General features: G+C 45.1%; 1 protein-coding gene across 1 annotated transcript in view; it reads left to right on the plus strand.

The window, feature by feature from the left end:
• The window catches only part of PHLPP1 (PH domain and leucine rich repeat protein phosphatase 1), a 136,579-nt gene extending 128,739 nt beyond the window's left edge, over positions 1–7,840 (plus strand). Inside the window, exons 15-17 of the mRNA XM_084210833.1 lie at positions 788–982; positions 2,749–2,977; positions 4,884–7,840. Coding sequence (XP_084066959.1) covers positions 788–982; positions 2,749–2,977; positions 4,884–6,002 — 1,543 coding nt within the window. The 3' untranslated portion in view covers positions 6,003–7,840. The remainder of the gene's footprint in view (positions 1–787; positions 983–2,748; positions 2,978–4,883) is intronic.
• The last annotated feature ends 5,188 nt before the right edge of the window (positions 7,841–13,028 follow it).

A 13,028-nucleotide genomic window follows, 5' to 3' on the forward strand; every position in this document is an offset into this window, starting at 1 on the left:
TACCGGGCTCTCCTGCCTGGCTCTCCCTTTGGGTCTTTGTTAGGGAAGTTGCTAAGATACAAGGGCAGCCGACACATTTGGTCTATGCAAGGCTGCTACTTGCAAAAGATCCGAGTGTTTAAAAGCATTTTCCTCTTTGCGAAGCTTCTTTATCTTCAACCAAAGGATGTTTACCAAGCAAATCAGAGATACTAAAGAAGAGACAGAATGGCCAAAACTCTGAATATTCATAGTGTGTGGCGCTCCTCTGACTAAAGGCAGCACTTGACAAATAATGTACCAAGAGTCTGCTAGTCTCTGTGTTGCTGGCAATGTCATGAATCTTTCTTTGTTCCTCAAATACCTTTTTAGAAATATTCTGCTACCTAGGTTTCCGTAGCAAGTGCCAGCAAACCTTTCCTAACTCTTAACTGATTTGACACCCGACTTGGTTATCAGCACGCTAGATCCCAAGGATGGCTTTTGGAGCAGCAAGTGCAGTTTAAATTGGTGTTGTTTCAGAGATACTTTACCTCCCATTTTTACAATAAAAAATTCACTTGCTGCAAAGGAGGAAGAATCCTTAGGGCTTAGCTTGAACCTCTAGTGTAGTTCTCTCCATGTCTTAGCACTGTTGATGGGCCTGACTCGTCCCCACGGCTCAGAAAGCAGTTCTGAAACAGCTGTGACCAGAGGTGGTTAAAGCTGGCACTCAGAGCAGGCTGCATCTCTCTGGTCAAAATGACAACTTGAGAAACTAGTAGTGGGATAGAACCCCTGATGTTTTCCTGCTTTGTTTTTTCCCTAGGCTGTGTGTGGCAGCGCTTTCGGCCAACAACTTCTGCGACAACCGGGAGGCCCTTTATGGTGTGTTTGATGGGGACCGCAATGTGGAAGTGCCCTATCTGCTGCAGTGCACAATGAGTGACATCCTGGCAGAAGAGCTGCAGAAAACAAAGAATGAGGAGGAATACATGATCAACACGTTCATCGTTATGCAGAGGTGAGTCTTGGATCTGAAGCTTTTTTTTCCTTGTCTGTGCTTACAGTGCAGTTTCTTTGCTTTCGGGTCAGGCACCTGCTCTTGCTTCAAAGAAATGTCAGAGTGGGGGGAAAAGAGCCTTGGTATCTGGCTACACTGTTTCCTTTTATTGCTCGTTTTGTGATATTGCATTAGGTCCTTCAAGATGTGGGGAGAAAAATCCCAACACCTCTCCAACCAATCAAACAAATCCCAACCCACCTGAAAAGTTACTAAAATGCTCCTGACTAAGTGGTGGGTGGAGGTTTATTCCTTTTTGGTATCATCTCCCGGATTACAATTGGCCGTAACCAAGTCAGTGGTATCAATCATCTTTTTAAACTTCCTTGATAGAACTGCCTTCAAAGCCTGAACTTATCCTTGCTGTTTCTGCGTACCAATTCAGGTTATGTAAGGTTATGCAAATATTTAAAACGCATAGTCTGACTTCTTAGAAATCCCTTTGGCCTTTGAATATTATTTGAGCAGGACCCATCACAAGCTCTCTGGAGCTTGTGATACAATAGCTGTGCATGTAATAGTAGTTCTGTGTAGTGGTTTGGAAACTGTGTGCTGTTCTGGTCAGAAGAAGAAATTGTGCCTAGGGGAGAGATTGGGTGAAGGAGAAGTGTGAAGGGAATTGAACAGAGGAGAGTGAAGAGGTCAGGGAAGCAGAGGGGAAAGCAAATAAGCAGCTTAGAGACTGAGTAAATTGATCAAATTAAAAGTAGCATTGCTTCTTGTTGAATTTCTGCACCCTTGGAAAGGAAAAATACTGAAGTTGTTGTATTGGAAAAGATAGGGAAGCAGTAGGGTGGCATTGAATCTTACAAACACAAGGGAGAAAACACTTCCTTCCCGTAATTGCTTATAACAGTGCCTCAGACTGCTAACTGAGAAGGTGGTTGCCATATACTTAAAATATTCAAAAATAATAACAAATTTGAGTACTGGAAGTACTTATTAAGTGGTTTTGTTTGCTACTAATGCAATTTACAAGGAATGCGGCATTCCTACAAAAAGCTTTTTTTGGTTTTTTTTTTCTGTTTTTGGTCTTCAATCAAAATTGGCTAACCATTTCTTTGGAGAACCAGAAATAGTATTCATTCCATTTGTATTTAGCCACTCACTGGTGCTTAGAGATGATATGCAGCACTCCTAGAGTTTAGAGTTTTCTATTTGTAAAAAATAATGTAGAAAGCACATTGAGGCTTGGTTGCAAATTTAGTTGTCCATTCTGTCCTCAGGATTCTGATTTTTGATTTTTTTGGTCATAATTTGGTAACTTCTAAGAGCATTATCCTGAAGATATTAAAAAACACTGAAACTCTGCCTTCTGCTTTTGCTCAAAAGTAGACGATTTTTACAGTCAGAATTATTATTTTTATAGTAAGTTCCATAGCTTCAGAAGCTCTATCTGACCTTTAAAACAAATATCTATTAGATGTAAAGGAAAAGAGAACTGTGAAACTCTTAAAAGTGCAAAGATTTTTTTTTTCTAAAATTGAGCATATTTGAGTATCTGCATATATGAAAATAACACCCTGCCTGAGAGTTGCACGTGGGATCCCTGCAGTGCTGCTGCTGTGGTGTCACAGTCTTCAGTAGAGATTTTTGTTTCTGTCCCAGTGATCAACAGAGCCAGTGCCCTGAATGCTTCTGGTTGTGGAACAGCGGCTGTTTCTCCACAGTGCTCCTAATACTTGTTTTCCAATTAAAGAACAATCCCTGTTTTGTTTAAATTCCAGGAAACTTGGAACAGCTGGACAGAAACTTGGAGGCTCTGCTGTCCTTTGCCATATAAAACATGATCCCATGGACCCTGGTGGATGCTTCACACTAACCTCAGCAAACGTGGGGAAGTGCCAAACCGTTCTCTGCCGGAACGGGAAACCTCTGCCTTTGTCCAGGTGTTACGTGATGAGCTGTGAAGAAGAGCTGAAGAGGATTAAGCAGCATAAGGCCATTATCACAGAGGTTAGAGAGCTGCTGGGGAATGTTGCAATTTGCAGCTTCTTTGGAGAGCATTTGCACAGCAGTGCGTGAAATTACGTGTTGATATCAGTAACCTCTAGGAGGTGGTGTTCATGGTGTGGGTTCTTCAGTTGCATTTTTGCTTTCAAGGTGATTCATACCATGCAGTGAAGTTGCTTTTTCATTCCATTGCCATGCTGGACTTCGGTTACCTTTCAAGAGTGAGCAGCTGTGAGCATGTTGCATTGAAATAGGAAAGCAGATACTCTCCTTCTAATGGGAGAGGAATTGCTGTGTTGGAACTATCATGGAGAGCCTTTCCAATTAAAAAGGATGAGAGGGCAGAGCACTTGGAGCAATGCCGTCCTTCCCTTAGGAGACTCCTTGCTCCTGGCAGGCTGACTTTGCTGCCTGAGCTGTGTTCCCAGAACTGCCCTTTGACAGGCTGCTCTTGAAGAGAGCACTTGCCCAAGAGGAAAACTCACCCTGTGCTCAGCTGAATCATGAGAGAGGAGAAAACTGTTCCTTTCTTAGAAGCTTGAAGCCACTGCTGTCAGTTTTGCTTTGCCTTTTGTGACACATGCAGAGGAATAGATAAATATCGAATCCTCCTAATGGGGGGAAAGGGCAGAAACCTCCCTGCTGTGTGCCTGAGAGCAGAGTGGGTGTGGGTGTGTGTGTGTGGAGTAAGTCATGTGCCTGTTGATCTTGCCTGGGAAAGGTGAGGGCTGGGATCTCAAATGTGACAAGTTGAAAGGGAATTACTCCAACATAGGGAGGCACGCTCATTCTGTGGCTCCATAGAGGAAAGGGGAAATTTCTGGGCTGAATCTTCAGATGACTCACTGATTTCATGTACACTGATGGCTTATCACTGCTGTCAGCCTTCTAATGGGAAAGTTAACAAGCTGACATGGGGGCTTTTTTTTTCCCCTGAGTGATTTTAAAGAGGAAGCTTTTTTAGTCTTGGTTCGCTTTTCTGTGGTTATCCGCTTTATAACAACCCCTACAGTTATTAGCTGGACCCAAAGAGTGTAAAGCCTCACCTTTGCTGTTCTTCTTGAATATGCAATTAGCAGGGTGCAGCCATCCCCAGCAGGCTGACAGATAGGCAGACTTGCTGTTTCAGACACTTGCTCTGCTTATTCTGGCAGCTTGGATTCTAACCAGGACAGGATTCTGGGATTTGGACGTGCATGGGATTCTTTTCTCAAACGCGTCCATTTTTGCTGATGTTATCCCTTCAGATACTACTCCTCCTCCCTTTGGAAATGTCATATCTAAGTGGAAATGTAGTAAGTAATTGGGGCGTGTAAAACATTTCACTACAACTCAGCTGACTGAGAAATGTAGACTTGCTCTCTGCTACATTTGACTTGCATGCTTAATTTAAAGGGTTTTTTAAAATGAACCTTGGTTTCTAAAGTGATGAGCCAAGATGAAACCTACAATTGCTACAGCTGCAAGAGAAGACTCGCAACTGAATGAGCTGCCCCCCATATCAAGTGTGTGTTGCTTTGCTCTGTCTAAAGCCAGATACTGTGGGTGGAGGAGGGATAAGTCTGACTCACTGGTAAAAGATTTGTCCAGTTGGCTCTTGCAGCTGCAGGAGCAGAATAGATGGCTCTTTGTTGCAGCCTTCTGCTTTGTTGGTCTGTGCATAGGTGGTGCTGATGACAAATCAGTCGGGTGTAGGAGGCGCAGCACAGGATTGCAAACCAGCCCTTGCTGTGCTCTAATCCCAGCTCTGTCACCTCCTTGCAAGTCACTTTGCTTGTCTGTCTCCCCTGTCTGTGAATAGCAGTGTTGGGGGTACTGCAAAAACAGCCATCAGTAGAATACAAGGAGAGGCAGGTACTGTATATCCTTGTCTGTCTTGTTGCCAATTTCCTGTCCTTTCTAATTTCAGGATGGCAAAGTGAACGGTGTGACAGATTCAACAAGAATCTTGGGGTACACCTTCCTTCACCCAAGTGTTGTGCCACGTCCTCACGTCCAGTCCATCACCTTAACTCCACAAGATGAGTTCTTCATTCTGGGGAGCAAGGGGCTGTGGGACAGCCTCTCGATGGATGAAGCTGTTGAGGCCGTCAGAAACGTGCCTGATGCGCTGGCGGCCGCCAAGAAGCTTTGCACTTTGGCCCAGAGTTACGGCTGCAACGACAGCATCAGCGCTGTCGTGGTTCAGCTCAACGTGACGGAGGACAGCTTCTGCTGCTGTGAGCTTAACGGGGTCCCACCCCCCAGCCCGGGCATCTTCCCCCAGTCGGTCAACGTGGTCATCAAGGACAGGCCCACAGACGCGCTCGGGATGCCGTCTTCGAGCAGCGGCATGGCCTCCGAAATCAGCAGCGAGATCTCCACCTCGGAAATGAGCAGCGAGGTGGGGTCCACAGCCTCGGACGAGCCGCCCCAGGTGGCCATGAACGAGAACAGCCCGGCGTACCCTGGGGAGCAGCGCTGCATGCTGCACCCCGTCTGCCTGTCCAACTCTTTCCAGCGGCAGCTCTCCAGCGCCACCTTCTCCAGCGCCTTCTCCGACAACGGCCTTGACAGCGACGACGAGGAGCCCATCGAGGGGGTGTTCACCAACGGCAGCCGCGTGGAGGTGGAGGTGGACATCCACTGCAGCCGAGCCAAGGAGAAGCAGCTTCTCCAAGTGCCAGTGGAAGCCAGTGACGAAGGGATCGTCATCAGTGCCAATGAAGATGAGCCCGGCCTTCCCAGGAAAACTGAGTATTCTGCCACGGGCACAATAGGGCGGCGGCGGGGCAACGGCTCTGTGGCGCCACACGAGAGGAGCCATAACTTAATTGAAGTTGCGACGGATGCGCCGCTCAGAAAAACCGGGGGCTACTTTGCTGCTCCGGCACAACCTGATCCTGATGACCAGTTCATCATCCCACCCGAGCTCGAAGAAGAAGTCAAGGAGATTATGAAGCAGCACCAGGAACAACAACAGCAGCAGCAGCAGCAGAAGCAGTATCCGATGGACCACCTGGCAGACTATTATGACACACCACTATGACCCACTCTCTTTACTGCTCAGAAATAAACTAACAAATAAGGAGACTTGACTGTGAGACCCAGTGGGCTTGCATTACAGCAGGGGTTTTCCTTATCCTTTTCCTTTATAGACTTCCTTTTCCTTATCCTGCCACTACAGATAACTGCAGCTTTTCAGTTTGTTAGGTTTAATATTCATTGACTTTCTTCTAGAGACGCTTGACTGGTAAAGTTTAAAATAGTTAACCCTCCCTTAACATATCAAGTGTAAAAACAGGAAAACAAAACAAAAAATAATAAAAAAATAAAAAGGTTTAATATATTGCTGAGAAACAGATGATGATGTAATATTTTTTAAAATGGCTTGTTTGTTTTGTTTGAAAAGCAGGGCAGTAGCCAGTGCTAAATGATTTAAGTAATATTGTAATACTGTATTTCTTTGAGAGAAAAGGCTTTTTTTGGTCTTGAAAATGATAGACATTTGTAGAATATGGAGACTAACTCCTAGGAGTTGCTTTACTCTTTCAGGTGACTTAAGTCACTGAGATTCACTAATTTTCTCTGAGAGAACAGTTGATTGAGAAATTCCTGTAAATAGCTCAGTGTTGTATAGTGATGCTTACATGTTTTGTAGCCTTGGCATTAAGGACACAACCTGAAAAACTGACCTTTTTTTCTTAAGCGACTCTTTGGGCCATGGTCATTAAGCGTAATGGACTGTGTGGCTGTGTACAAGTTAGCTAGAGCCCAGGTGGTGTAGACTGTTCAAAGAAACCCACTTTTTCCTCCGGTCTCTTTCTTTCCTTACTTTTACAGACACGTTTTGTTTGTGTTCCTTACTGCTGCCACAACCAGCATGATTGTATAGAGCTCATTTGCTGTAGAACATTTACATACCAAGAGTTATATTAAAGCCGAATGCACAAAAGAACATGTCATAATTTTTGTTATAATAAATATGAAATTTACACCTGATGTCTGCTTTTATGTCTGACTAGCTGAGCAGCAGCTCTCAAGCAGCAGTTTGCTGTGGTTCCTCATTGTGCTGCTCAGTTAAACCAAGAAATGTTGAACTTTTTCAGCTCGATCACATTTTTACACTAACTGCAGAAGCTCACTTGTATTTTCAGAATTCAAAGGTTGTGCAAAGTGGCCTTTAAAAGATACAAACCAACTCTCTGAGGAATTGATCTCTTCCATTTTTTTCTTTCTTGGTACTAATGCAGCACTATTGATTTGCCCTTTGCCACAGCATTGACAATGCCAGAAGACTGAAGATGAGCGGTGTGCTCTGGCTCTGTCCCACTGGGACTGAGTGACTGAAGATAGAAATGATGGAGGGAATAACTAAAGGTAGAAGGAAAGCATTGGATACTGAGAGAAGAGAGAAAATAGGAGGAGAAGGCAGAAAAGTGAATTTAAAACTACCTATGTAAATTTGCTTCAGTGTGCTGCATGAACATGAGTTCGATGGCAATCAGACTGTGGTAGCAAAGGGGCATCTTTTTGTGATTCCTGTGGGAAAGGAGAAGTGTCCTTTCTCAGTACTGCCCTCAGCCAACTGCTCCAACTGCTCCAACTCACTCTTTAAAAGCTGAAGTAGCCTGCTGTCATGACAGTGTCTTGTTCCTTTTTGGCATTGGTCTGTATTTGGGAAGAGGACTGTGGTGACAGGCTGTTGTCCTTATTCTGTTCTAGGCTGAAATAACCAAGTTAGAACAAGAGTGCTGTTCACAGAAAATTTTTAGTTACTTTTCCTTAATAACAATAACAACAAAGGAGCAAACATTAAAATACCTGGTTTGATAAATGTTTATAGCACTGTGTACTGTAGATCTAGAAGATTGTATTTCATTGTAATTTGAGCTTCAACCTATTTCTTTCTTAAAGAAAACTCATTAAATAATGTATTTAAACAAAAAGGGTTTATGGTTTATTGGTCAGTGACTCTTAGGTGTTCTTTGGTAAACAGTTCGTATGTTTCAGATTTTGCTAAGTGATTCATTGTCCTTAGAAAAGGTTCTCCTTTTTTCCTTCTGTTCTGATGCTGCTTGAGGCTGAAGGTGATAACTAGCAAGGACACTACCTTTATATTCCTGCTGCTCTCTCTGTTTGTGCTAAGGTGTCTGCTGTGCTGTCCATGGGGTAATTCAGAGGGAGGAGTAGAGGGCAGAACAGGGGTGGAAGGGGAACTGTTTCATGTGAGCTAAACTTTGGGTCAGTGCTGATGACTGATACTCCCCTTCTCTTATGTGAATAGAAGGATGTGCACTTAGGCTTTGTAAAGACGTTCCCTCCATTTGAAGGACAGAGTCCCAAGAACTTGCCAGTCCCTGTGGCATTCATTCCTTACAGGCAACTCTGGTTTCCCTTTTTATGCCCTTACTTTGAAGCGTAGATGGTCAAAACTGACAGCCCACTGAAGGCTGCCCCATTCAGCCTGGTGCCTTCTGTAAAGCTAGCAGCAGCATCCTGGAGTCAGGGCTTCTGTGGCAGCAGAGTGATAGGATTTTGGTGGAGGAAGTATACCTTTGGATTAGCCTGTCTTAGCAAGCCATGATGTGCAGGGTTGATGCGTTTATAGGGGTGACTTCATCCCTCTGCTGGGCTTTGTGTCATGTGTTGGGCTAGATTGCTAGGTTGGATGGCTTGCTGCATGTTTGTAAATAGCATTTATTTTTCAACAGGGGCAAAAGTATTTTGTCCTGGCTTTAAACTGACTTGAAAAACATGGTGCAGTGTTTGCAACTCAATATTTTTTCTGGACGTTACTGTCTTTCACAAAAGCGGGTTGGTGTGTTCTTACCTCGTGAGGGCTGAAGCTAAGGTCACTGATTGCATCTACATGCACTAATACTGCACATGATTTTTGGATTATGTTCACAGTGTATTTTGCACAGTTTTGACCTACTGGGAACTATCTGACTCCAAGAGATGTGGATTTATTTGCAGAACTTGACAGCTGTAGCAGAGTTGATGGTTGGGAGCTAAAAAGAAGGCTTTCAGCCATGGAAAATGTACAAGCCCATTACCTTTATAATCAAACCTTGCATGTCCTTTGAAATTTGCTGATAGTTGTATCTGAGACAAGCAGAAATGCGTGAATAAGAGGAGGTGGATAGCTGATGGCAGAGAAATGAACATATTTACATTCTTTTCTGGAAGATAATTTTAAACAGAAAGTTGTGGTATACTATTGAGAAGTAATGGAGTGGGTTCTGTGCTGGTAAATGCGAGCCTTTTGTTAAAAGCCATAAAAGCTTTTTGCTTGCTTTCTGCCCATAGTGCTCTAATGTAACACATTTTGTTGTGCCAGAATAGCCTGTTGGCATCCTGCATGTGCATTCAGCGTGTGGCACCACCATCTCCATGATGGCAACCACCATGGTGGCATTGCCTTTCTCTGGCTTACTGGCCTCAGAGAGTGCTGCTGCATCCATGTGGGTTGTCTCCCTCATGGCTACAGAATGTGCTGCTACTGTAGTGTCAGAAGTCTTGCTTCAAGTAATCTCTTTGTAGCAAGCTTGGCATCATCACCAGCACTTGTGTTTACAGCTCTTACATGTAATTTTCCAATAAATTGTACATATTTCTTTTTTAAGCATAACTTTGCTCTTTAGGAAGCATATCTGTGTGGGGCTGGGTGCTAATGAAATGTCACACTTGGCTCTGAAGGTAATTTCTGCATCTCTGCACTAGTTATGGATGGTGTCTCTTGGGTGCAGCCTTGCAGGTCTGGGCTTGCAAATGTGTGCTTGAGTGGGTTGGTTGGGATAACCCCGTGAAGGGTGTTGCTGGTCTGGAGGGCAGGAGGGCTTGAGTCAATTGAAGCAGAGCAGCAGTATTCAAAGGGGTGAACAGAACAGTACCTTCAGCCTGATCTGCCCGATTTCCCTGGACACCGCCAGCCCCTTAGTGGAGAGGTGTGCTTTTTCTAAGAGGAGAAGGCACTCAAGCCAAACAGTTCTCAGCAGTGCTGTTGGGTCAGGGTCCCTCAGAGCTTTGGCTGCAGGGGGGAGCTACATGACCAGAAGGTGGTAAAAATATCTTTTGGGCTCGGCAGGAACCAGGACAGTCTTGGCATCTATTAAATGACTCTGTGTTTACTTTTCTCTGTTAACCTGCTTTACTGCCCTGCTTTGTTAGTTCAATTGATTTGTTCTATTGTTGCAGTAATCGCTGTCTTACAGATTGGTTACCTGTGTGCTTGCACTGAGGGTTTCAAGGGGTGCTTCGTAAACCAGTCTGTTTCCTCTTGATTGCTTGCATTTTGCTGTGCCTTAGACTGATGCTGTAAGTTCAAATGCCCTGCCTAACAAGACTGCTGGTTCTATGGAAAGCTGAAAGTTAAAATTTGTCTGCTGCGTGAGAGCAAGTGACTCTTTGGAGCCATTTCAATCAAAAGGTGGGGGTGGAAAACCCCCAAATATTAAATAGATTAACTGCAGCCCCAGGGCAGAATCAGTATACCATTTATCTGGGACATCAGTGTGGAAAACCTTCCCTGTTTGCTCCAAGTCCCTGGTTTAAGTGCTTGGTCCCTGTTTTTATCAGACTGTATTATTTGTATTTCCATTCCTGTTGAGGTCAACAGTTCATCCTTTCGATCATCCTTTCTCTGGCTGACAAGTTTGGATTCACCTGCGGTTGACTTGGATACCTCGTCCTACCTTTTATCTCATGCCATGAGCTAAGCTTGCCCTCTAGGTTGAGACTGAGGCAGATCTGAACAAAGCAGACGCTATCTCATCCTTTTCCATATTTTTTTAATATTGTAAGCTAAAGGGAGATACTTAAAACTGCAAGAGCTCATCAGAAGCATGACGGCATGAGGAAGCTGTTGTATAATAAGTGCAGTGTGCCAGGGACCTGGGACAGGCAGAACTGGTCTGCTCCCTCATAGGGAGACCCAGGAGCAGATGATCCCCTGAGGCTTTCTGCTGTAGGAGATTTAGGGTGCCTGATTTACAATCAGAGTGTGGATTCCTGCACGTCAGACTTTGGGGGAGAGGATGAAGTATGCAGTCCCAAGGCTGGGAAGTAGTTCCTGCTGGTGGATGAAGTTCAGCTGGCTCTTCTTGCCCTGTTGCCCATTAGGGTCTCAGCGCCAATGTCCTGCTGCTCTTCACAGCTCTGGTGTGTGTTTGGTGGTTTTGTTTGAGCTTGTTCTTCTGTGTCTCTCATTAAAATTAAGGAAACGGACAGAAAAGGGATCTTGACCAATGGTTCTGTAGAATTGTCTTTGGAGGTTTGTGTTTAGGGCATGTAGGTAACTTAGAGGTGTCCCAGGGGCCATCGGTGGGCAGGGATGGGGCTCTGGAGGCTTTCAGGAGCTCCCAGTGCAGCAGCCCTGTGATGAGAGCCTGGGCACCAGACACAATGCTCTGAGCACAGCAGGCTCTTCTCCCCTCGTCAGATTCAGCACAGCTGCACCAAGAGAAATAAATGTGTTTTAACCATAAAGTTGTCAGTATTGACTCGTGGAACAGATGGGATTGTTTTGCTAATTAAATGTATGCTGTTGAATGCTTTAAAGGAAATTGGGATGCAGAACTATGAAGAGAAACTGGTACAGCAGAATCTGTGACTTGTAAGATGCTTTTTCATTTTAATTCCTCTTAAGGAGAGAGACACCCAGCATTTGGTGGAAAAAAAAGATCTTGCAGTAGGTGCACTTGCAGTTAGTACTTAACTTGGTCCTGAAATTACAGAATATATAGTGACATACAGTGCACAGAATAGTGCATAGAATACATAGTGCTCTGCTCAAATGTATTTAAAATTGGGTGGCAAGGAAGAGCAAACACTGCTGTGTCTTTTTAAAGTGGCCAGAGCTGTCCTCCTGAAAGGGGCAAATCTCCCTGAAAGCAAGCTTTGCCAGTTCACCTATGGTAGTTTCATTTAACAAGGGGTGAAGAGATTTTTCTGTTCTCTCATTTCTGTTGAGCAAAATTTGACCACAGTTTTTCAGAAGTTGTTGCTTTGCTGGTCAGAATCCGCTCAGGTATCGGCAGAGTCATTCCCTGAGCTGAGTCATTCATTTTTGAATGCTTTGGAGATAAGAACGTGGGAAAGGATGTCCCCAGACCATCCTGCACCGTCAGAAACGGGATGTCTAGGAAGGGGGATGCACAGCAAAAGACCTTCCCCACTCCCAGTGGTTTGTGGCTTGCACGTGTTTGAACCAGGACCAATGTCCTTGTGAAGATGATCAGAGATGGCTTTCAGGCCTCCTGGGTTTTTCTGACGAGGAACTGAGCCATGTATATTTGGGGTGGGAAAGGCGTATTCCTGCTGTCCGTGTTACTTGGGAGCTGCAAGGGCTCCCCCTCGTGTTACCGCGGCACAGGACCAGCATTGCTGCATCCCCTCCTTGGCGGCTGCCAGGGCATCCCGCACCCTCGTGCTCCCACCCCATCGTGCGAGCCCTGCAGGAGCACCGGAGGCCCGGAAAAGCCTTTCTTCAGACGAGCAAGGAAGGCAGCAACACAGACATAGCAGGAGTCGGCTTTGCACAGACTGAGGGCTCTCAGAAGCCTCCTGAGCATTACAAGTCATTGCTGTGAGTCCAAACAAGGATGTGAGGGCCGAAGGAGCCAGGGAAGCCACACCTGCTACTGATCCCGAGAGCACCTGCCGTGCTGCCAGGTAAAACAGGATCTCAGCAAGATCTCCTGTAGTCTCAGCAAACTATGTGCAATGAGATCTTGATCCCAGCATGTCTGATTTATTTGGATCAATAAACTGCCAGATCTTCACCGTCAGATCTGATTTACAAGTCGAAAAATCTGAATCCCCTTTAAGTTGCACAAGTGCTGAAGCATGTCCAGAGACAGGCAGTGGAGCTGGTGAAGGTCTGGAGCACAAACCTGATGAGGAGCAGCTGAGGGAGCTGCTTTGTTTAGGTTATCTAGGAGAACTCAGGAGATGTTGCCGCTCTCTACAACCGCATGAAAGGAGGGTGTAGCCAGGTGGGGGTCGATCTCTCCTCCTAAGTAACTAAATGAGAGGTAATGGCCTCAGGTTGAACCAAGGGAGGTTTAGAAAA

The sequence above is a fragment of the Fringilla coelebs genome (genome assembly GCF_963513975.1).
Source record: "Fringilla coelebs genome assembly, chromosome: 1".
Lineage (NCBI taxonomy): Eukaryota > Metazoa > Chordata > Aves > Passeriformes > Fringillidae > Fringilla > Fringilla coelebs.